The 24504-nt window shown below is 50.2% G+C and overlaps 1 protein-coding gene across 3 annotated transcripts in view; it reads left to right on the plus strand.

The window, feature by feature from the left end:
• Positions 1 to 24504, plus strand: part of ERG (ETS transcription factor ERG) — a 214914-nt gene that overhangs the window by 186290 nt on the left and 4120 nt on the right. For all 3 annotated transcript variants that reach the window (XM_036218930.1, XM_036218931.1, XM_016127471.2), the window contains 6 exons: positions 8653 to 8856; positions 9697 to 9777; positions 11860 to 11931; positions 19447 to 19515; positions 20112 to 20168; positions 20835 to 20882. In XM_036218930.1, coding sequence (XP_036074823.1) covers positions 8653 to 8856; positions 9697 to 9777; positions 11860 to 11931; positions 19447 to 19515; positions 20112 to 20168; positions 20835 to 20882 — 531 coding nt within the window. The remainder of the gene's footprint in view (positions 1 to 8652; positions 8857 to 9696; positions 9778 to 11859; positions 11932 to 19446; positions 19516 to 20111; positions 20169 to 20834; positions 20883 to 24504) is intronic.

Consider the following 24504-nt stretch of genomic DNA (forward strand, 5'->3'; position numbering starts at 1 on the left):
AACTGGAGCCCCAAGGGAGCCGATGGTGGAGATTTCAGTCTGAGTCTTAAGGCCTGGAAGCCAGAGACCTCAAGACAGGAGAGACTGGCGTCCCAGCTCAACACACAGGGAGGATGGTGTGAAGATGTATGGGAAGAAGGCGAAGATGCAGGCAGAGACCGGACCGCACAGCTGCAAGCCCGGGCGCGCTGGGGACCGATGACTGGACCGCACAGCTGCAAGCCCGGGCGCGCTGAGGACCGATGCCCAGACCGCACAGCTGCAGGCCCGGGGGCGCTGGGGACCGATGCCCACCAGGAGCTGCAAGAGGCGAGGAAGGATTCTATCCGGAGTCTCGGAAGGAGCATGGTCCTGCTGGCACCTTGATTTCAGTCCTCTGGGATAACAAAATTTCTGTTGTTTGAAGCCACTTAGTTTGTGGTGCTCTGTTATGGCAGCCCTCGGAAACTAACCCAGCGAGCATGTTGCAGTTAGTACCTGTGAGCAGACAGACTGCCCAGGGTTATCTGTGGAGGGAAGAGGGGCAGGGAAAGAAAACTGAGGCAGGGAGCAACTTCGAAGCGGAGCAAGCCATTCTGCTCCCGAAACGTGATCATCCTAAGCAGCGTGGTCACGAATAACCAAGGGAAAATGAAGAAAAGCAAAATCCGGAAACCAGACGATCCACTTAAGAAGGGCTGAGAATGGCTCCATCCAGTGAAATACTTTGGTGCGTCAGGATGTCAAAGTTATGTTTGGAGTCCAACAAATATAATTTAGTCGTGTATTTTTTTTTTAAAATAAAGTACATAATGGAATTGTTGATTCTCAAGGCAGTGGAAGATAGGCAGACGTGCGTACAGTTTTTGACCCTTCCGGAGGGTATTACACAATCCATATGTACAATTACCTTTTCGATGATTGATTAAGAAATGAATAGAGCGTAGCATGGCCTAGGTTGATGGCCGCAATGAGAATGGAAAGTTTTAAAATAAACAGGTTAAAAAAACAGACTCTTCATGCTAGTAAAACACTGAACTTAACAGGAACTAAGGCATTCCTGTTTCAGAGCACCTGGGAACACTGCATCGCCTCTAACGTCCTTGTGATGCACAGCTGAGCCAGGAAGGAAGTCAGAGCCCTGAGAGACCAGCAGCAAGGAGGAAACAGAACAGAGCAGCCTCCTGTCCTCATCTTGGCACCTGGCCGTCTTAGGTCACAGGAACGGGGCGGGGGTACCACTTTCTACAATATAGAGACTGGGGGTTTGAAGGTCAGTTAGGGGCAAGACATGAGGTCTCGGGCTTGCACAAAGCAGGGAGTTGGACCTGAGTCCCCCCTCCCCCCACCCCCCGCACTAACCCCTACGCACACACACGCACACAACTGTGTGTCCTAGCAACCGCCAGGCTGAGATAGTAACCACTGAAAAGTGCATGGCTCGTGATAACCTTGGACCACCGGCGGAAGTAAATACAAACTCTTTCTGGAGAGACATGTCTTCAGTCCAAGCTTTACAGAATTCCTACAGGTAAAGACCCACTGAAGATGACTCTGCAACCTCAAATTACAAAAACTAAGAAGAAACAATCCACCTAGACCAGGATTTGGCAGGAAAAAAAAAAAAAAGCAGACAACCTGATTAATTGATTAATCCCTCAAGAATATTAGATAATTGAAGTATGAGGTAGGAAATATAAATAGATTTTAAAATAATGAAATAATAAACAAGGAATTGAAAAAGTAGCGAAACAAGACAGTATGGAAAAGATCATCCTGAAGAAGAAATAGGACTCCTAGAAACACTAAAAAGGATTCAAAAAGTATCCAAAACTCAGTAGATACATCAAACAGTTGATTCGAAAAAGCCTAAAAGTGAATTAAAGAAAGTAGATTTGAGGTCGTCCCCAGAATATAGCACAGTGATGACAGATGGGAAATATGAGAAAAGGTCAAGAGTTCAGAAGGACTCAGGGCAATGTCCTAGGCACATTCAACAGAAGTTCCAGAAAGGAGGAAATGGAGGGAAAGGAAGAGATGAAATATCTGAAAAGATAAAAGCTGGCTCTTCCAAAACTGATGAACAAGACGATTTTCTGAATACAGGAAGCACCTGTCCAAGAAGGATAAATAAGAATTAGTCCACAGTAATCACATTCTGGTAAGACTACGGAACGCCAGAGACAAAGTACCGTAAAGGCAACTAAAGAAAAAAGACAAGACTCTGAAAATAGTGGACAGCAAACTTCTCAGCAACCTACCAGGACAGAGAGGGCAGCGGAAGAAGATCTCTGGTCACCTGGGAGAAGGTGACACAATTCAAGCTATCTTTCGGGCTCTTAACTTTTGTTTTTTTCCCTGTCACAGACTTGGTGGAGCCAATGGGTTCTTTCGAATAATGGCTTTGTGTGGATGAAATAAACTTCAGAAGAATACGAAGGCAATGAGTTTATTAAGAGTATATTCTAATCTATTAGTGAAATTGAGGGTGAAATAAAGATTCTTTCAAACAAAGCTGTAAGAGTTTGTTGCTAGCTTACCTTCATTTTGGGAAGTGTCAAAAGATTTAATAAGGAATGAAAATGGATCCTAGAGGAAAGAAGTAATGTACAAGAAGGAAGTGGGAGCAATAAAATTGCTTAATATGGGAGTAGATTAAAGAGAAATGACTAAAATGATAACTACAGCCTCCCGAACGGGAAGTACAATCATAACATTTAGTTCCACTAAACAGGAATAAAAATATAGCACAACATAATTATATAAAATTAGGAATGAATGACTGGAGTTCAAGATATCTAAATTTTTTTTTGCATTCTTTAGGAAAAAAAGAAAGATCGACTTAAAGATTAAGTTTAGGCTTTCTTTAAAGATAACAAGAAGTAGAACTAGAATGTTAAACAGCCAAACCAGTAGAGAAAGAAAAAAAGGATTGAAGAACAACAGATTGATCCAATAAGACATGTGGAAAGGAGAAATGAAAGACAGACAAAGCAAGGTAAATAGCACAGAATAAGGTGGTAGAAATCAGATCGGTAACAATAAGTGTAAGTAGACCAAACTCGCTGTTAAAGACAGAAAGCGATAGATCAGATTTTTAAAAAATACATCAAAGTCAGTTGCGTATTGTTGATAAAAACACCTAACACAAAGAAAGAGTAACGGTAAACATGGAATAAGGTATACTAGTCAAATACCACTTGAAATAAAGCTGGCAAAAGTGGCTATAAAAAACAGAAAGCATCACTGGAAACAGGATTATTACATAATGACAAAGGCTTGCACTCAAAAAAATATAGAACAGTGATAAGCGAGTATATACCCAATAACGTAGCCTCAGGATACATAAAACCGTGTAAGGAGAAAGAGACAAATCCACTTTAGTGAGAAATTTCAATTTTCCTTTCTCGGTGATTGATAGATCAGTGACATAAAAATTATATCTACATTGCCAGTGTCGATCCAATGGGTATTTATAGAAAGCTGTGCCCAACAATTAGAGAAGCTGCATTTTTAAGCACTCAGTGGGTGTATGCAGAATTTGACCAGGCCATAGGACACCAGACAAGAAATAACCAGTATAAAAGGAAATCCGTGTCATACAGACCTCAGTAAAATTAGAAATCAATAATTATCAGAACGATAAACCCATCCTCAAGTCTGAAAATTAAAAGCTTCAGAAACAGCCTAGAGTGTGGGCTTCTGACGTGAGATCAAATGTCAATTTCTGGCGAAGGGAAAGCTCAAATTCAAGCCAGTTCTCTCTGTTGGGCCTGCTTTATAAACATAAAGTCTGCCCCTAGGAGGAGGCAAAAGGTTAAACCTTATTTCTACAGACTTCTGAGTGTCATAGACAGCAGATTGACAGAACTTGCCCAGGGCCACTCTTACAAAGACGGCCCGGGGTTGTGATATGGCTTAGTGGTGCATTGCATTTTTTTTTTTTTTTGGTATTTTTTTTATTATCAAGAGTGTTATATCTATCTGGAGGCCAATATTTTACATTGATATTTCTCAAGAAAAATGACACTCAGGGCTTGTATCATCACCATTTTAGCTTTTGTTTGGCTCTTGTTTACTGTTATTTATTCCTCTAGAGGGGTGGTCTCCGAAACAGGAAGTTAGCCTGCAGGAGGCATTTTGTTTTGCGAAGGTATTCTACAGTATGTCTCCAGCAATGCAACATCCTTCGGCTAATTTAAGTATCGGCTTGATATTTTCCTGGCAGCAGCAGAACGCTACTACGTCAGAGTCCAGTTTTAGGGAAATTTTAAAAAATTTCAACCCTCCTCTCAGCCACCCTCCCCCTAACCCCCGTACTTTAAACAGTGTAACTCCAGAAATCTGTGTTTCGCTTTTATTTATTTATTTTTAAACTCCCGTTTCCCGAAATAGCATTCGTAAAACGTTTAGATATTAACCACGTAATCTAAGATCATGAGTAAGAGGCTCCAGAGAGAGATGGCTCCATTTTCCCCATTTTACCCTGTACCGTGGGGATTTGCTGTTTTGATGTCCGTGAAATATGGGAGGATGGCCCAGATGTTTTCCAAACAATTGGACTGGGGGGCAGAAAGCAAAACAATTTATTTTCAGCGGCTCATGATTCATAGGACAGAAGCACCTCCGCAAGCTTCTTAAAATAAAGCGATACATCAGGCTTCTGTCTTTAAAGGAAGAGGCTGCCCCCGAGATAACAGACTGTTTATTTCGTGGTAGCCAAGCCCGCAGCGTGCGGATGCGTGATTTCCCTCCAACGTGTTACGCTGGCCCAGCGCTTTCACACACGTGTCTCATTTACTTTTCTGTCCTCCTGACATTTCGCTTAATTACCCACCAAAAAAAAAAAAGTAAACGAATTCCAGAGAGGCGAACATTTACACCTAGTAACCGGTTGAATCAGACCCAAATATAGGTGTTCTGGCGCCCCATACAGCGTTTTTGTTTGTTTGTTTGTTCTATTTTGTTTTGCTTTTCCCCCATCCAAGTTTGTGGTGTTCGATGAAAGTCAAAACATTCTGTGATTCCTCGGACACGTTCAATGACTCTGAAAATCCTAGAGCATGAAGTCCAGCTTCCTAGAGAGATGCTCGAGGCTCCCCTTGATGGGATCCTGGGTTTCACCTCCATCCGTGCGTCCGGCCGTGATCCCTCTTCAGCGCCCACTCCAGCCTCACCGAATTTCTCACTTCCCCCTCGGCGTGGCTGCTTCTCCCGGTGCTGGGCATTTAGGCTGTTCTGCTGCTCTAAGCAACACCACAAAGAACGTCCTCGAAGGTAAACCCGTGTGCACATCCTCTGTTTTTCCCTTAGGAGTGGAATTTTTAGTCCAGAGAATGGGCATGTATGTTTTGAAAAAGACACCTGAGACATATTGCCGAATCATTCCCTAGAAAGGTGGTAGCAATTTACACTCCCGCTGGCCGTACCGGAGAATGGCCGTTCCACCGATCCGAGGTGAGAATTTTAGAGCCGGGAGAGGACAGGTTGAGGAATTGGTCCCTGGGGTCTTGCCCATGGTCCCCTTAAGGAAAAAATTAAATGAGCCGTGACAACCCTGGGTGTGGCAAGAGAACCATATTAACAGGTGCACCAAGGGACGGTGCAGAGCTCGGACGTCTTTTGTTGGCTGCCTTCCCAAGATGTCATTTTGCCATTTTAACGTGAACCTAGTGACTTTCTGGAGGATGTTTATGTGTCATTTTTAGAATGTCTGGTTCCACCATTAAGAGAAGAAAATGCATTTCCAGAGTGAATTCATTTCTAGGAAGTAGCTACACCAAAAAAAATAGCCCTCTGGTGTTGTTAAAGGCAAAGCAAACAAAACAACCAGAAGCAACACTTGGCTAATGGGTGTCCAGCGGTGGGGTTTATGGGACCTGCCTTGGGATTTGGGGTGGGGGGTGCTCTGTCCGAGAGGTGTCCAGCTGTCCTCTGCACAGAATCGGGCACAAAGAGGGCTTGACCTGCGGATGTCCTGAGACCACCGGACGCTGTGTGTCTGTGTGATGAGGAATCCTGACCTGCCATGAGAAAAAGTAGAGAAAAGGCCCGTGATAGACAGTCTGGGGTTTGGAACATTTTATCCCTGAAAGCAGAAAAGAGCCGTAAACGTCAGTGAGCGGGACGAAGCGAACCGTCCCACAAACACAGACCAGCGAAACGGTCCCTGCGTGTGGGCCGCGAGGCGCAGGCACCCCTCTCTGCCCACGCCGCCGTCTGCATGTCTGCAGACATCCGTGTCTTACAGCAGAGCCGGAGCCCTCTGCCGCGTGCAGGTTTGCGCTGTAACCGCCGACCGAGCGTGCGAGGGTGACGCTGTCGGTTCAAGTCCAGGATGATGGTGAAGTGGGCGATGCATGTGCCATGTGACTCAGCAATGCCACCTCTAGGCAGGCACCCTGGGGCAGCATGTGCCCAAGCTCAGTGTGCGCCGGGTCCCCGAGGAGCTTGCGGAAATGCAGACTGACTCTGCAGGTCCGGGGTGGCTTCCAGGCAGGTCCCAGGTCACAGTCTGTGTGGCGAGGCCCAGAGGGGGCCGGTCCGAATCTCGGCCATGCTTCAGAATTACCCGGGGAGCTCATATGCCCATATGCACCCCAGCAGAGCTAAATCGGGGTGTCTATGGCTCAGAGTAGGTAAATCTGGGTGTCCGCAGCTGGGAGCAGGTACATCGGGGTGTCCGCGACTGGGAGGGGGCAGCAGTAGCTCCTCCGTCTCCCTGTGACCCCAGCATGGAACTCGGGCCTGAAGCGATGCAGACCGTCACATGCGCACACGTGGACATAGAGACGCCCCCTGGATAAGTAAATTGGCTGTTTTCACGTGGGGGGAGGGCGGGGAGGCCAAGAGCTGCTTAAACAGCCGGCGGTCGCTTCGTGGGTGGACTTTCACCTGTCTCGAGAACACAGTGCTGAGCGCCCAAAGCAAATAAGATACCGTCGACGTTAACCTTAAGAACATAAAATCATATATGTATCTATTTGATATGGTGAATGTATTCAAATCTGATAAGCGGAGGCAGGTATCAACTTTAGTGGTTATTTCTGGAGGCCACGGTGAGGGGGCAGGGCACGGGGTGGATGTGGATTCTATTGGGTTTGAAATAATTCCTGTTAGAAAAGATATAAAACAAGAACCATATGATTCCGCTCGCCTGTGGGATGTTAAACGAAGCAACAAACGAATGAAGCGAACTCATAGATACAACAGTTTGGTGGTTTCTAGAAGGGAGGGGAGGTCGGGGGTGGACCAAGAAGGTCAAGGGGCTCAAACACGGGGCGTCGGGAGGAGACGAGGCGTCGGGTGGTGAGCGCACCGTGCAAGGTGCAGGCGATGAGCCTCAGAACTGTGCACCCGAAACTTACGTGACGTCGTTAATGTTACCCTAATAAATTTAAGTTCTAAAAAGATGAAAGAAGGTAAGGAAAGAGGAGGAAAGAGAGACGGGCAGGAGAGGGGAGGAGAGGGGAGGGGAGGGCCGGAGGGGAGAGGGGAGGACTTTGGTAGCATAACTGTCTTGTTCTTTCTCACTGTTATTGGCATTCGCGTCCGTAAACTTAAAACAGCACATGACGCGCCTCGTTCATGAATAGCCTGAAACAAGACCCGACAAAGCGCTAAAGCGATCCGCTAAAAGGCGATTTGAAAGGATGATCGATTCCCATACCGGCATTCTCCTTCACTCCCTGTGAGCGGGGCATCTTGGCCCCTGACCCCTCAGGGCCTGTCCGGAGACCAAGGTCAAGGCTCTCCTTCTGCATGTAAGACAGACACACAGAAAGGGGAAGTAGGCTCTGCAGGCTGGCGTCACCACTCTGGGCTCCTGCCCCCTGCCCAGGTGTCTGTCTCTGTGTCCAAGGACCCCGGGGGGGGGGGGACCCCGTCTGCCAGCGGAGTGCCCTGCATAGCCCCCGGCTTGTGTTTCTGTTGGGGGTCGCCTGCTCCCTCTCCCCAGGGCCCTGCCCGCCTCGTCCCGCTGGGGCCCCTCCACACGTGCGGCGGAGCGTGGCGACGTGCCTGCATCCTGTGGGGCGCTTGTGCGCCCCGGCCGAGATGCGACTCCCGCAGCCCGCCTCGCTCCTGCAGGTGTGAGGGAGGGGGTTGCGACACCAAGCTCCCGGCAGGAAGGGCTCGTAACGTTCGGCCCGCTCAGAAATGCGGGTGCGCGCCAGGAGCTAGCGTTGTGCCTTTGTGTGTGCTTTTTCCCCCAGTTCTCTGGTCAGTACTTTTCAGCACTTTGTAGGAATACTATTTTTTTTGTGTGGTAACACGTAACTAGCCCCTTCCTGATGTGCGTTGCTCCTAATTTCACGTAAAGATACCAGTAGTTTCCTAAAGAACGTTTCCATTTATTTGTATTTGTTTTTAAGTGAATAAATTAAAATCTAAAAAAATGGAGGGGGGGGAGGGAAAGAATACCCTCCCCACCTCATCCTTATAGGCAGTTTGAGTGACAGAAGGGTCAGCGGGGTGAATAATCTTGAACTTCCAGAACAATTCAGCGGAGAGCCGAGGCTCCGTGTGCGAGAGTCGGTGGTGTCGGCTGCTGAGTCCGGCCCGAGGCTGTGCTCCTGCAAGGTGGGGCTGGCCGGAAGTCCCCCCAGGTCTGCCTGCGCCCTGGGACTCGTGTCTCGAGGAGCTGACGGAGTCTGTTCCCCTCTCGCCTTTCAGACCCCACGCTGTGGAGCACGGACCACGTCCGGCAGTGGCTGGAGTGGGCGGTGAAGGAATACGGCCTCCCGGACGTCGACGTCTTGCTGTTCCAGAACATCGACGGGAAGGAGCTGTGCAAGATGAGCAAAGACGACTTCCAGAGGCTCACGCCAAGCTACAACGCTGACATCCTGCTCTCGCACCTCCACTACCTCAGAGAGAGTAAGACGGGCCCCGCTCCGCACCCGGGTCCCTGCCCCACGGTTCGCGGCGACCCCGGCTGCGGAGGGCTCGGCCCCGCTGGCCGACGGCCTCGCTCTGCCCTGCCCTGGTCCCCACTTCAGACCCGCGAGAACCAGACACTTCGAAGGTGGCACTTTCGGTGAACGCGCGTGTGAGAAGGAGCGCTTTTACGAGACGCCGGAGTCACTTTAGCTTTCAGCTGCCTCCTCCAGGGAGGGTCCCCCTCGGCCTCTGAGCTGGTCCCACATCCAAGGGAAAGGAAGCCTGATCTGGTCACACGGTGTCTCGTCTCCGTGGTGCCCCAGATGGAACAGGATCACCACGGAGAGGCTGCCACCGGGGCGGGGGAGAGGGGAGGACGGGTGTGTCTTCCCCCGGCTCGAGCACGGAGCGAGGGACCTCTTCGCCTGCTCTCATGGCTTGGGGCCTAACCGGGCAGAGGGGGCATGGCACACCGGCGGTTAGAGGCATGAGTCCATGGAGTCTGCTGCATGCCTTCATTTTTCAAACGTCGAGCATGGTCAGAAGGAGCAAGGGGAGATGGTGTGAGCGGGGGGTGGCGGAGACTCTGGTGTAAACGCTTTGCCTGGCATCCCGGCCGCTGACCCCCCGAATTAAACACGGGCCAGTCCCGGCCTTAACACGCTAACACGCGGCAGGGCCACGGAGAGGGTCCCCAGCAGCCCCGTGAGGTTAGGGTGGGGGCGGGGGGCGTTTCTCTCTCTTCCCTTCTTTTTTTTTTTTTTTTTTTTAAGAAAGGTAATTCTCTCTCTCTCTCTTTTTTTTCATTTCGATGTTGCTGTTCGTTTTGTTTTGTAGCTCCTCTTCCACATTTGACTTCAGATGATGTTGATAAAGCCTTACAAAACTCTCCGCGGTTAATGCATGCTAGAAACACAGGTAATGCTGGCCCCGCCCCCTCCCCCAGGACGAGCAGGCGCCGGGCGCGGGCTGCATGTGTCAGAGGTGGAATGCGGGATGCTCGGTGCATTGGTGCATCGGGAAGGCAGGAGACAGAGCGGGACGGCCGAGGGCCGGCCACGTGTAGGTGGCTCTGCGCCGAGGTCCCACGGCCCAAAGGCGGGGGGCGCCCTTCGGCGTCTGCCCCCCCTCCCGCCCCCCCGCTTCCCCCCTCACCACCGTCCACCCGACAGAGGATCCCTTTTAGGCAGATGTGCAGACTTACCTTTAGCCACGTCCTCAGCTCGCGTCTGCTGGGTCCCGGCCGGCTGGTGCTCGTCCCTGGGGACGCGGCGTGCTGACCGCTGACCGTACGATCTGGAAGCACATTCGCGATAGGGGGACCCCGCACATGCTCCTCTTTTCTTTTTCTTTTCCTATTTCTCTCCGCCCCGCCCTCCTGCCCCCCATTTTTATTCTTAAAGGAACGTTGACTAGAACAGCAGGAGTGTTTTTGTTTTTTTTTGTTTTGTTTTCTCTTTCTGGCGAAGCCCTAGGCCACTCGACTGGTCTTGACGTTAATCCTCTCGCAGGCTGTACGTTTGCAAAAGGCAGCGGAGGGTGACGGACGTCCTGCCAGTCACTCCGCGAGCTCTAGTCAAAGAGGGGGTCACGCTGCAGTTCTGGAGGATGCGACATGAGTTACTAACCAAATCCCGCTGTGCCACCTCTAACCATGAGTCTACGACGCGTGTGTTTATTTATTTATTTATTTATTTATTTATTTATTTATTTATTTATTTATTTATTTATTTGCCTGAGCCTCGTAGTCTAACACAGCGCTTCGTCCTGCCTAACCTCCGGCCCTCCCCTCACAGTCGAGGCTGAGGGTAGAGGCCGGGCTCCCTGCGGAAGAATGTGCTCGCGGTTGGCGTCCCCTTTGTCCCTCCCGGCATGGCCACAGGCTGCTCGCCCTCCCCCTCGGCCTGCGGGGGACCCTCCGCCACTGCTCAGGCTAGGGATCCAGCGTCGCGTGCCGGCGAGGCCGAGGCTACCCCCTGGCAAGCCAGCCAGCCAGCCGGCCCATGGCCCGCCTCACGCAGAAACACAGCGGCGTTCCCCGTGTGTGCCGTTAGATGTCCAAAGGCATGATGTGAGGGCCTCCGGGCGTGAGGATTACAGTGACATTCCTAGTTGCTCTTGATCCTCGGTCTTCAGACCCTTGTGCGTTTAAAGTTTAAAAAGAAAGAAAGAGAGGCGCTTTGAGTTGGTAGTGTATTATTTTTTTTTCCCAGCGTAGGTTTACACGCATTCGCTTATTGATGACCTTGTGTCCAGAAAATAACAAATGACTGAGACAAAGTAATTTCCCCCTCTTAGGAAACACCTTTAGGCTACACGTATTTTCTGGTAATTTCATGGTTGTTTAAAACCCTTTTAACAGTGAGCGAAAGTTTCAAGAAAGCTGTGATCTCACGACTTTTGTTGTTGTTGAACATAGACACAATCGGAGGACAGGACGATCCGTCCCAGATGGGCTGAACGGCTCAAAGGGAGCGCGTTTCTGCTGACGCACGAGCAGGGTTTGACGGAGGAAGGGAAACCCGTGTGCGAATAGAGTCGCGAATGAGCTTTCCATAGCATCCATGTCGTCTTTGGCAAAATACTGATAATTCTTCGCTCCTGCCTTCCGAGGGCTCTGTCAAATGTTTTACGGGTTTTTCGTGCAACTTCAAAACTAAAGCCCACAACCATAGAATTTTTTTTCGTTTTTGTTTTTTAATAAAATGAGATTGCTGGGCATATGGTAAGGGACAGAAAGACGGGCTCTAGCCGGAAGGTGTGCCGGCAAGACACAGGGCCCCTTTAACAGGCGGGGCTCAGCCGGGCTTCCGGCCTGCTCCCTGGTCCAGAACCTGTTCCGACCCGCGTTGTCCATTCCTCCTGGGCTCCGGCCGGCGGGTTCGAGCAGGTCACCTCCCTGTGTCGTCGTGGGCGGCCTAGACCGGGCGGCATTGCTGAGCTGGGCCAACCACCACGACCGAAGACCTTCACTTGTTTTGTCTTTCCTTTTGTCTGCAGGGGGTGCAGCTTTTATTTTCCCAAACACTTCAGTATATCCCGAAGCTACGCAAAGAATTACAACTAGGCCAGGTACGAAAACACCCCTGCGTGATCTGTTCACTGAGAGACACCTCAGGACGCCCCGTGAGAGCTGTGACCTAAGTCACGTGATACCGAGAGAGCCGGTCCTGGAGCCGAAGCGAGTCCTAAACGGTCTTATTTCTGCCTCTGGGTTTGGAGCCTAAATTCAGTCAGACTGTTCTGTTAGAGATCCCACTCACGGGCCCAGAACTGCGGGATGCCAAGCGGTCAGCCCCTCGGCTAGCTGCTCCGGAAGTCAGGCGGGCAGGGCGGCGTCCTGGATGCCTGGCGATCAGGGCTGTCTGTTCACTTTTGAGTCAGTCGAAGGACTGGCGTGTAACCTGTCCCTCCTCGGGGGACAGGCACGAAAACGAGAGGCGCCCCCAAACACGAGCGCCCCATTCCCCGCGGCTCAGAGCAGAAGCACGTGCTAGACAGCTCTTCCCTCTGACCCTTACTTTACGTCTTTCCCAGGGACCAAAGCAGGTGATCCGTATGCATGTCGTTCACGAAAAAATAAATAAGTATTTGTCAAGTGCCTGTTAGTGCCAAGCACGGCGCTGGGTTCTGCTAATGCAAAGATGAACCAGGCTTCGGAAGCCCGGCCGGTGCACTCCTCAGGTGTGCGTGGGGTGTCCCCCACCCCGCCCCCGAGCTGGGCCTGTCACAGCGGGTGATAGGGACACGAGCTCGCAGGCCCACGTGCAGGGTGAGCCAGGTGCTCCGGTGGAAGCAGGCGGAGCAGAGGCCACACGGCAGGGCGCCCCCTGCAGGCTGCAGGGGGGCAGCCGCACACCCCGGGGCCTGGGCCCAGACATGCGGGTCTGACGCTCGGCGCGTGGTTAGAGGCTGGGCCTCCAGCCGCAGACGCCGAAGCATCAGGAGGACAAGTTCGCCCTCCGCGGAAGGAGGGAGGACCGGACTCACGCCCGGGGAGGGGTGCGCGTCTGCCAGGTGGGGGCGCGGAGGCCCTCCCAGACAGGGGGCAGCAGGCCTGAGCCGTGCGCCCCCTCGCCAGCCCCCGAGCCTGGGCGCGTTACGCCAGCTCACCGCGGAGCAGACATGATTCGCGGCCGCGGGCCGGTTCTTCCATGTCCAAGCATTGTCTGGAGCTCACGTCTCCTCACGCCCAGGCTGCTGCCCTTGACCTGCGCACAGGTCCGGGCTCTGTGAGTCTCGGGTGGAACGGGTCCGAGGCCCTCAGCTTGTTGCTTTCCAGTGAGAAAGACGAGGGGGGGTGGCTGGTGAGCTAAACGGCCAGAGCGAACACACTGCCCGGCGTCGTTCTCACCCGGCCCCTGCCCTGGGTCTGCCGTGGCGACTTTGGCCAGGCGATGTTCTCTCCTCTAACCCCAGAGAAAATACTCACTGCCCTGTTCCTAAGAAGCGCGGAGGAATGCTCAGCCAACGTGCTTCCTTAACTGTCACGCGGCAGACGTCACGGGCCAGTGAATCTTGGACAAGACCCAGGGTCCGGAGTCAGCTAGACTGGCCCTGCAGGAACCCACCATGTGTGCTGAGGATGGAAGCTAGAAATGCACGTTTTTCTCAAGCTCTAGAGAGTTCTGAATTGGCCACTAGAAACTGCATCCTGGGGAACACCTAGGGAGTGTAGGAAAATCACAAAGTCATTTTTGAGAGCATTTTGAAAAACGTTTCCATCCGTCCTTAAAAAAGTAAAAGCCGTCTGTACAACATTTGGCCAGGGTTCATTTGTTTGCTCGCTTGCGTGAGGCCATCTCATAGATGCCTCTGACTGAGTTATAAGCGCCAGGAATTGTGAGCGCGTGTTGAGCTGCGTCAAAACACCACGACGCTGGCCCAGCGAGCTGGCGTTGTGCAGTGGTCAGGGCAGCCGGGGGCCCTGCCTGCGGCTACAGAGACAGAACAGTGGATCCCGGAGCTGCTTTGTTTTTTTTGTGTTTTTTTTTTGGTTGTATCTTAGGATACGGTGGATTTGGAAGACATGGCCCGTCCAGGTTTTTGAGAGGAGTGTGGCTGGGAGGGCACAGGCTCGGACACCATCTCTGTGTGTCAGCGGAGAGTCAAGGGCGGCGACCTCCGAGGCGCCTGACGTGGCTCTGATCATGTCCTTCCTTGGGCCGCTGTTTGTGTGTGACCTGGAAGAGATCACGCCTCCATCTTTCCGTTGTCAGTAAAGTGTGTTTCTGGGACTCGATTTGTGTCAAAAAAAATAACCCGTTTTGACGGCTGCCACTATGATTACGAAAGGAGACGCCGATAGTGGTGTCTGAGCTATAAAGAACTTAGAGTAGGCGAGACAAGCCAGAAAACGATCTGCTGTAAGCGAGGTTCAGGGCTTTGACCCTGGAGAAGAGAATTACTTACAGGCGTTGGATAGAGCAGCGATCAGCCTCGAAACGATGGTCTTGCGAGTGCGTCGGCCTATAACAGCGAACCTTGCGATGGCGTGGAGGGCATGGTCTTGCCGCGCTGATTCCCGAGGCTGCTGAGTCACTGGGGCGGGTGGGAGGGGGGTCACTGTGAATCCGACTGTCGCTGTGATCAGTGGGCATCTGACCGCTCTCCGGAGAGGTGACTGTGGACTCTTTCTTTGGGAGAGGTCCGAGAGCCCTTGGGGATGGCAGAGGCCCACGCTCATGTCCCCTGCAGCCCGGTCAGCTGCGTCGGGGCCTTCCCGTCCACTCTGTTTCTCCGCCCCCACGTTTATGGGAGCAGGACTCCTCCCACCGACCTGCATCTCCCGCCGAGTCCTGCTGCCTGGCTCCCTCGCCATGCTTCCCGCCCCATTCCCGCCCTTCCTGCCTGCCTCGAGCAACCCCGCCCCGTCCGCCGCCCCCAAGACGCCTCTTCCTCTCTGTCGTGGATGGACTTCCCAAGAGCGTCGATGAGCCCAGAGTCCCCTGGATGCTTGCCTGGTCAGGTCGCTGTGCCATTTCGGTTTTGCCCCGTAACTGGCGGAGGCTGCGTAGTGGGCTCACAGATAGCCACGTTCACCCCCTGGTTCATGCTCACCCCTTCTCTTCCCACCCTCGTTCTTATTTGCTTTTCCTGTGTGTCCCTGATTCCCAACGTACCCTCTTTCATGATCCCTTTGTTATAAATTCGCATGTAGGCCGATCTCTCCTCTGCTTTTATGAAGTGTTAGCAAATGGGCATATCTCGCTTCGCGTTCCGTTAGTTATGATCACTATTTTTATGGTGTTTCACGTGGTCCTCGTGCTGTTGGTTATTTATTACTGTCAGAAACCCTTTCTCCATGTTCCTTGTAAGCACCCTCCTCCTCTGCCAAACACGTGCCCAGAGCCCTCGAGGTCTCAAGGGGCACAAACGGAGATGAGTCCACCCCACCTCGCCTGCCCTCTTGGGGACGGTTTATGCGAAAGCTCCGGTGTGTGCCAAAGAGGACACTGGGCAGCCCCATCCTCCCCTCCTCCATCGCCATGGCAACCCATGCATCATGCTGCGCATCTAGATATTAACAAGAGAATGGAGAATTGCGCCCGAAAGGGTAGCCTCGACTTTGAATTTTCGGGTGCTGCTCTTCCAAGCGTTTCTGGGAATCGAGTTTGCAACTCGGTGCCATTTAGCCTCGCCCGTGCTAGTGACACAGAGAGGCTAATGCACTTACCCCTCAGGGAGGCGCTGTCTAAAGCCTCTCTTTTGACAAAACAAGCATTCCTTGCTTTCCCCCGACTATAATATAACCACAGAGATCTGCAGACCGAGGTGAGAAGGGGCCCCCAGACCTTAGAAAGAGCCGTAGAAAAACAGGGGAGAGCTTCTCAATTGTGTTAGTTGTCGACTCTTAAACTCTCTTCCACTGAGCAGTGGTTTGCGGACTGGTTCTGGGCAACCCCTCGTGGCCCTACCGTCTTTGCCACTAGCATCCGAGTTCATGGAGAGCAGGCGAGACTCATCCTTTCCCAGTCAGCCCAGCCAGGGACCTCCGGAGCTGCTTTATAAATGGGACGTGGACCCTGCAGAGTGAGCGTGACTCTCTCACGATTTAAGTTCTGGCCCTTCAGAAAGTAAAGTGGGTTGGCAGACGTCGAGAGGGCTCAAGGGATTTTCTTCGGTAAGCTCGAGAAAGGAGAATATAAACCTCGGTGACCTTCGTTCTGCAGGAAGGGCAGTGAGGATGTCACCTCGATTCGCTGCTGTCTCGGGAGGGGGCCGGTGTGGGGAGGAGTCCCGTTCGGATTCAGGGACTGATCCCAGCTCCCTGTCAGTGAATGAAGGTACCGATGTGGAGGAGACGATGCCAGTCAAACTCTATTTGTAGCTTCATGTTTTGGGGTCTGGATCATTGGCACATAGATCTGCCTATGTAACCCTCAGCTGCCTATTAAAATGGCTTTTATGAAGTCCCGTTTTTAAACACAGTGTTTTACAGAAAAGACAATAGCAAGACCTATGCCAGAAATCCACCTTCCCCAATATAGGACCTTCTGCCCAGCGTATGAGTTACTCACCTTGAGGATGAAGGAGGAAGAGAAATGGAGAGGGTGTGGAAATGGCCACTAAAAGTTAGATGTGAAATATATCCTTATGAAGAGTCCTCTGATCTATCAGGAAGAGACAAATAGCAAACAGATGTGGAGCAATACTTGTTCGAGCAGCCCATAGGGGGAATTACGCCGGCTCTGTTTTGAGGTCGGGGAGCTGCCCATGGGGTCCCTGCTGGTTGTCTCCCGTCTCAGCGAGGCTGAGCTTGGCAGCTCCTACGTCACCTCCCACGGGAGGGGGCTCGGTGCCCGCGGCATGTGATCGGCAGCTGATAAGGAAGCATTGGACCAGAATTTTATGAACGAAAACAAACGCCCGCTTATCTTCCCTGGCAATATGTTTGTGAACATGTTAGTCATTGTTCATGTTACATCTCAGGTTTTGGCTAAAAATCAGACTCGGCGTTATTTAGGTTCTGACTTATTTTCAGAGAAGGATGGGACGTGACTCTACACCCTGAGAAGGATTTTATGAGAGGAGAGTTTCAAAATATTTTTCTATTAGTAGTTTGGCGTTAAATTTTTTCCAGTCCCGTTTTATGAGCAATACTTTTTTTGTGTCTAAAATAGTAGCGGACTAACATACTGACACTTGCTGTTAATTCCACTCGTGGTGCCGCAGGTAAAACCTTCAGTCTGGAACTCTTTCGCACATGTCTTTCTATTGACACACTCAGTATTTCTTAACTCATTATCTATAGGAACAGAGATTTCTAGAAAAGAGCAGTGGAAATTGTCTCGAAGGTCAGCGTCCACCCAAGGCACCTGGCATCTCATTAAAATGCAAATTCTGCTTTGGCACATTGGGGTGAGATTCTGAGTCTCTGGCAAGCTCCCAGACGTTCCCAGGACTGCGGGTCTGTGCCCCACGCATTGAGAAACAAGAATCTAGAATGTACTGCTGTATTATCTTGCTTTTCCATTTGGTAAATAGAAATCCCTTGTTGATGGGCCCGTCAGCTCCCGAATTGGGCTTGATGCTGTTATGATCGCCCTGCTGGTAGATTTTTCATTCTGCGACAGTTCTCAAACTGAACCTCTGGCTGACCATTTTCAGACAAAATGCAACTGGATGAGAATCCATATGCAGAGTGCTCCCAGAAACCTAAATCGAAATTAGTCAGACAGAGAAAGATAAATAGCATATGATTTCACTTACATACGGAATCTAAGAAACGAAAAGAACAAACCAATCAAAAACAGATTCATAAATATAGAGGCCAGTCCAGGGACGGCCAGAGGGGAGGGGGGCTGGGGGGCTGGGAGAATGGGGTGAAGGGTTAAAGAAGTACAAATTAGTAGTTGATAGATGGTCACGGGGATGGGGAGCACGGCGTAGGGAATGCAGTCAGCATTAAGGTAATGGCTGAGTGGAGAGCCAGAGGAGAGAAAGAGCAATCGGGGGGATCGTTTCATAAACTATATGAATGTCTAACCGGTGTACTGTATGCTTGAAACTAATAATAAAATAAGATTTAAAAAAATTAAAAGAAATACCAAAATGTAGACCTAAAAAAATTTTTTCGTTGTAAATCGACAGCGGCCACCAATTTTCAGCCCACGCACAGCCCCAGCACCAGAAAAGCGAGACTTTGAAGAGCGGGGTGGGAAAGGCGGGCGGCCCCCAAATGCAAAAATGCCAGCCAACGGGGAGTGGTGAGCAGCAGCAGAGTTTAAAAAGAAAAACGATCTGACTCAGCTAAAGCTCTGGGCGGTGGGGTTTCACCGACCACACTGGGCGACAGACTCGTAGCCAAACACCAAATAAATCACGGCAATGCTGCGTCGAATTTCATGTTGCGTCTCATTGCTCTTCTCTTGGGGATATGAAAATGAGGGGAGACGGATCTTCTGCAGTGCAGTCCAGCTTTTTGAAGACTGAGCCACCAAATGGCCAATTTTAAATAAGGTTAAACGATATCTTCAAAGAGAGCTTCAGACGAATTACATCGCCCTCCAGGCGTGGGTTTGAGGTCATCTCCAGGTGTCTGGTAGCAGAATACCTGTGAAGTATCTGGCTGTGGGTTTCAGATGGCCCAGAACTGAGCTGGTATCCATCGCTCCAAGAAGACACAGTTCGGAAATGGTTCTGTAACGAGATTGCAGGTAGAAATAGCTTTATGTATGCAGTTCAAGCACGCATAAAATGTTTCTGGAAATACATATTTGGAAGAAACTTGAAGTGACTTAGAGTGTTCATAACCAATAGAACTCACACCGAGGATGCAGACGTGGCTATTAAATTTGCATATGTGAAGTGCATAGAGATTTATGGGACGGACAATAATACATTATGAACACGGAAAAAAATCATCGGCATATACTGAAGCTTTTACGATTATTGCTGGCATGTTGCGGAGGCACTCCTATTTCAGTCTTGCGATTTATTTAATGCAATTATTTTAGAGAAATTCTGAATTCATTCGGAGAAGAAGAAAGCGTGCATATTTGCATAGAAAGATGAGATTTGCATAGAAAAGATAAGATTATAAAGGGAGGGTGAGGAGTGGCCAAGAGAGGCAGCTGGCAAATCCCAGGATCAGAATTCAGGACTTGTTTTCAAGGAAGAAAAAGGAACAGGAAAGTCATTCGGTGGCTCAAAGGGCAGACCTCAAGCAAGAATTTGTCGATTCATTGAAGGTTTTGTTCTGGGTGGGTCATCACCATAATGAAGGGATGGATACAGGTCGATCCTGGGGGAACACAGGAGAAATTAGATTGTAAGAAACTGTCAGTGTGGCCATAGCCTCTGATGATAGGAAATCCCCTTAGAAGAGGCAGCAAGCCCTGGGAGAATCTGTCAGTCAGTGGAGGTTTTCGGATTAATGGGTAAAAATGTTAGATCAGTAAAATGTACAAAAATTATAATTCGAAAATAAAGCCCAAGTCTAGTGGCATCCAGGTTGAAAATTTCTTTGGCTTACTGGATTTCCTTGCACAGTATTCTAATAAACACAAAACTGAAAACGTAGAGAAAATACCTATTATACAAAACACATTATTGGTCTTTTAGTTGATTTGTTTGTCTTTACAGATTTACCTTATGAACCACCCAGGAGATCAGCCTGGACCGGTCACGGCCACCCCACGCCCCAGTCGAAAGGTATAACGGTGACTCCCGCTGCCTTGAATCTGCATGTCACGAGGCAGGGGACAACTCTGGCTGGAGTAAATAATAATTTCTGTAGCTAATCTGTGCCTTTTCACCACGTAAAGGGGCCCATTGGCAACAAAGCGCGACTGATCTTTAAAGGCAATAACCCTTTCTCTATTGGGGTTATACCTCCGTCCATAACAAAAAGAAGTAGCTGACGTAATGTATCTCAACAAGCACGAAGGCATGCCTCATGGGGGAATGTGAGGGCAGACTCAGTCCCGGGGGGGTTCCTACCCTTCGCCACGTTTAAAAGCATCCCTTGCTTGATTTCATTTTTCTAGTAGTGTCTCTATTAATTTTAGACTGTGATTCATTTTAATCCGTGTTGTAAGTCATCACAATTTTTTTTTTTTTTTTTTTAGTTTTGGGGAAAGTAGGGTCCAAATAAATTTCTAAAATAACTTAAAGTGCTCTCTTGTTGCTTCGGTGTTTGTGTTTGGTTACGAGTGTTATGTAATTGATGGAATGATGATGAGACAGCATCAAAGACTATATCAAACATATCAAATATAGCTAATTCCCTTTTATTTCCGGATTTCCAGGGACTCAGCCATCTCCTTCCACAGTGCCCAAGACCGAAGACCAGCGTCCTCAGCTAGGTATGTTTCAGGATTGTCTCGATGTCCGTTGGCGAAGGAACAGGTTTAGCAGCTTATTTCTCAAAAGTGTCATTTTTCTGAACGAAATTCATGTTCCTCTGCCTTCTTTACGACTGCTTCATAGATCAAATGGGGACGAGATTATCGGTCTAGTCGATTAGGATGACTCGAGGTTTTGTTCAAATGTTCCCAACATCTATACAAGAAATAGGCAAAGAAACATTCCACTTGGACGCGGGCTGCTTTTTGGTGACCTATGAACTCTTTTAATGTCACCTTACAGGCCACGTGCAGCAAAATCGGCCAAGGCCAGTGCAAAACACAGTGGCCAGTTGCCATTGCCCGTGCTCTGAGCGGTGCGGCCAGCGCGGCACTGTGGCCGACCGAGGACTTAACACACGTTGGCCCTATTTATATCCCGGGATGGAGTGGGCACCGGGCTGGGCGTCAGGAGTCCCAGGCCAAATCTGAGCGTGGCCACCAACAGAAACGGCTCTCAGATCCCATGTGACATCTAATACAGGAAGTGGTGTTAGTGACTTTGGTGTGGGGGACGTTTTCAGTCCAGAAATCTGAAAACACAAGGGGGTCGGCCCTGCGCCTGCAGGGACGGCACACCGGTCACGACTATGTCTTTGGAATTTGACACTTTTCTCTTTGCCGTAGACCCTTATCAGATTCTTGGACCCACGAGTAGCCGCCTCGCGAATCCAGGTGAGATACTGCTGATGATTTTGCTCTTGCAAAGTTACCTTTTGGGCGTGTGTGGTTGTTTTTGAAAGATCAACTTGCAATGGTGAGAAATCCCTTCAACTGAACAGATTTCAGTTTTAGGTCTCACTGGATTATGTGCCTAAATGGGGGAGAAAAAAAATGGGTCGGGTTATGAATTAAAATTCTAGCTTCAGCAAAAGGCATTAGTACCTGATCCAAGCTGTGTACGTTTCCTGGGGTAGCTGTAACAAAGTACCACGGACGAGGGCCTTACACAACAAACATTTTCTTGTCTCCGAGTTCTGGAGGACAGTTCAAAATCAAGGTGTCAGATGCCAGTACAGTTAGTTTCTTCTGAGAGCCGTGGGGGAAGGACCTGTTCTAGAAGGTGGCTTGTGGACGCCCACCTTCTGCCTGTGTCTTATCACGAACCTTCCCTCCATGAGTCTGTGTGTGTGTGTGTGAGCATCCACCCTAATAACCTCACTTTCATTCGATTACCTCCATAAAGACCCCATTTCCAAATAAGGAAATAGTCCACATTCTCAAGTTCCAGGGGGCCACCACTCCAACGTGTGAATTTGGGGACGACACGATTCGACCCATCACACGAGCAGATAAAATAACATTTTGAAGAGGAGAACAGTAACTACAACCGTAAGACATCAAATTTAGCATCGTCTTCATTGAATGGTCTGTCTCTGAGATGCTGGAAGAGAGTGCAGGTTCTTCATCGGCCCATTGGTAACTCGTGCCTTGCCAAGGATTGTCACCTGCCGTCCCATTTCGGGGCCCGCCAAATCGTTTTATTTGTTTGTCTTCAGATCCGAGCCAGCCGTGCTGGCTTCCACTTGAGAAATTCACAGCGCACGCTGCAGATTCTCAGCAGTAAATTCAAACGCCAAGATGTCCCAGGCATCTTGCAAGTATAAGCTGGAATGCGTGTTTCCTAAACATTGAGGCCAAAATAGGGTTGGAAATGGAAAAATTCAGATTCAATCAGGCTTCCTCCCCATGGGGACTCTATACTGCTATTGAGCGTCTGCCATCTTTGACATTATATTTTGGTGAATGTTAACTAATTCAGAAAATATCCTTTAAGCATCCGAGCCATAAGAAGGGGTTGTTTTGTTTACCCTGGGGCCTAGACCAGGCGCTCTATAATTATTTGTTGAATAAGTAAATGCAAGAAATAACAAGACACCACCCATGACTCTCAAGTAACTTATATTTTGGTGGACAAAGGAGGCAGGTAATTCCAACACTGTCTAAACAACGCAGCCAGTTCCTTCTCTCTCACGTGAGCTCCACCTGGTGACTACGTCTCCGGGGTCTGTGGTCTCTCCTCACGCCTGTGGTCAGCCTTCCATGTGCAGCGGCCTCCACGGCCATTCAAATAAAAGTGTTGACTGTGTTTCGAGATGATGGTCATCAGCCCCACTTCAGGAAGACGGGTGTGGCAGTGACGTTGAGGACAGGTTAGAAAGAGGAGCAGAGGCTGAGATGCTCTGGGAACGTCAGAGCGGTCGCGCGAGCTCACGCCCAGGTAGCTCCCGCCCCACGTAATGCCTGGCCAAGCGCCATGTCCGTGGTCCTGTGGCATAGCGGCCCCAGGAGGCCATGATCCTACACAAGAGGAATCAGAGGTCCCGAGAAATTAGATAGCTTTTCCTGGGCCACACAGCCAATAAGAAGGGAGGCCGGGTGTTAACCCTGCCTCTCTGTCTGCAAAATCTGTTTTCATTCACTTTCCCTAAACTGCCCCTGCGGGGACATGGGGGAAGAGGGTGGTCCTGGAGGAAGGGGCCCAAGGGGAAAGAAAGGAAGGCTTGCTGTTCATTCGAACAACTGTTCAGGTGTGTGGGCTGGGTCTGAGGGCAGGGGAGGAAGGTGTCAGGTGTGCCAAACAAGACCACACTGGCCTCTGCACTCACGCAAGCCAGCTAATGAAATACATGTCACAGCTCGAAGGTGTGGCTTGGTTGGACAGTGGGGCCGAAGAGAGCGGCCGGGCCCGAGGCAGAGAGTGGTTGTGCCCAGCAGCTGGGGATGCCCGCCGTGGGTAGAGGGGCCGGGGTGGAGCCCAATGAGACTGTAAACCATCGGCGGCCTGCGAGAACGTCTCGGCCACCCTGTGTCTTTTGATTGGAGAATTTAGTTTATTTACATGTAAAGTAATTATTGATAGGTCTACGGCTATTGCCATTTTGTCATTTATACTTTTTATCTTTTTTCCCCCTCCTCCTCCTTCCCTTTCTTCATTCAGTATTTCTCGTGATTCTGGCTTGCCGGTGATGAACTCCTTTATTTTTTTTCTGTCTGGGAGGTTGTTTACTTGTCCCTCGATTCTAAACGACACCTTTGCTGGGTAGAGTAATCTTGGATGTAGGTCCTTGTTTTTCATCACTTTGAGTATTTTCTGCCGATCCCGTCTGGCCCGCAAAATTTCTGTCGAGAAATCTGCTGATGGTTTATGGAAGCTCGCTGTGGGTGACTAACTCGCTGCCTTTCTCTTGCTGCTTTTAAGACTCGCTCTTTGTCTTTAAACTCTGGCATTTAGATTATGACGTGTCTTGGGGCGGGCTTCTTGGCGTTCATCTCGTTTGGGACTCTCTGCGCGTCCTAGACTTGTATGTCTGTTGCCTTTGCCGGGTTAGAGAAGTTTTCTGTCATTATTTCTTCCAATAGATTCTCGATTCCTTGCCCTCTCTGTCCTCGTCCAGCACCCCTGTGATCTGAGTGTCGGTACGCTTGATGCGACCTCACGGGCGCCTTAGACTGACCTCATTTCGAGGGGATCCTTTATCCTTTTTGCTGCTCTGATTGAGTATTTCCTGCTAGCTTTTCTTCCAAGTCTTTGGTTCGATCCTCTGCCTCAGCCGATCTGCTGGTGATCCCATCGAGCGCAGTCTTTATTTCAGTCGACGCACTCCCCGTTTCCGGCTGATTCTTCTTCATGGTTTCCGTCTCCATGCTTGTGTTTCCTGCCGCTTGGGCGAAGTTCTCGCTGAGACCATCGAGCATCCCTATGACCAGTGTTTTAGACGCTGCGCCCGGGAGGCTGCGTGTCTCCATTTTGCTTAGTTCTTTTTCTGGAGCTCTCTTCTGCTCTTTCATGTGGGACATGTTCCTTTGTCCCCCGTCTCGGCTGCCTCCCTGTGTTTGTTTCTGTGTGTTCGGTAGGGCTGCTGTGTCTCCCGGTCTTGGTAGAGTGCCCTTCTGTAGCAGGTGTCCTTTGGGGCCCAGCGGCATCGTCTACCTGGTTACCTGAGCTCCAGGAGTGTCCCTTGTGTGGGTTGTGTGCACCCCCTGTTGTATTTGATCCTTGATTAATGTTGGCATGGCAGTGGGAAGGACTGACCCTCAGCTGATTGGCCGTGAGGACCGGCCGTGACTACAGTGGAGTTTCTTCTGGAGGGCTGAGCCCACAGACATAATGTTGTATTTTATCAACAATTCATTGATTTTGCATTTACGATTTGCCCTCAGATTTAGAAGCTGATGAATTTCGTTTACAGATCTCTTATGCCCAGAGACGCTGTGAACACTCAGCGGCCTGAGCCCCGTGTCTCACAGGCTAGTGGATAAAACGGTCTAGTGAGAAACCGTTCATTCGTTCTTT

Source organism: Rousettus aegyptiacus, unplaced genomic scaffold (genome assembly GCF_014176215.1).
Source record: "Rousettus aegyptiacus isolate mRouAeg1 unplaced genomic scaffold, mRouAeg1.p scaffold_m13_p_4, whole genome shotgun sequence".
NCBI classification, from domain to species: domain Eukaryota; kingdom Metazoa; phylum Chordata; class Mammalia; order Chiroptera; family Pteropodidae; genus Rousettus; species Rousettus aegyptiacus.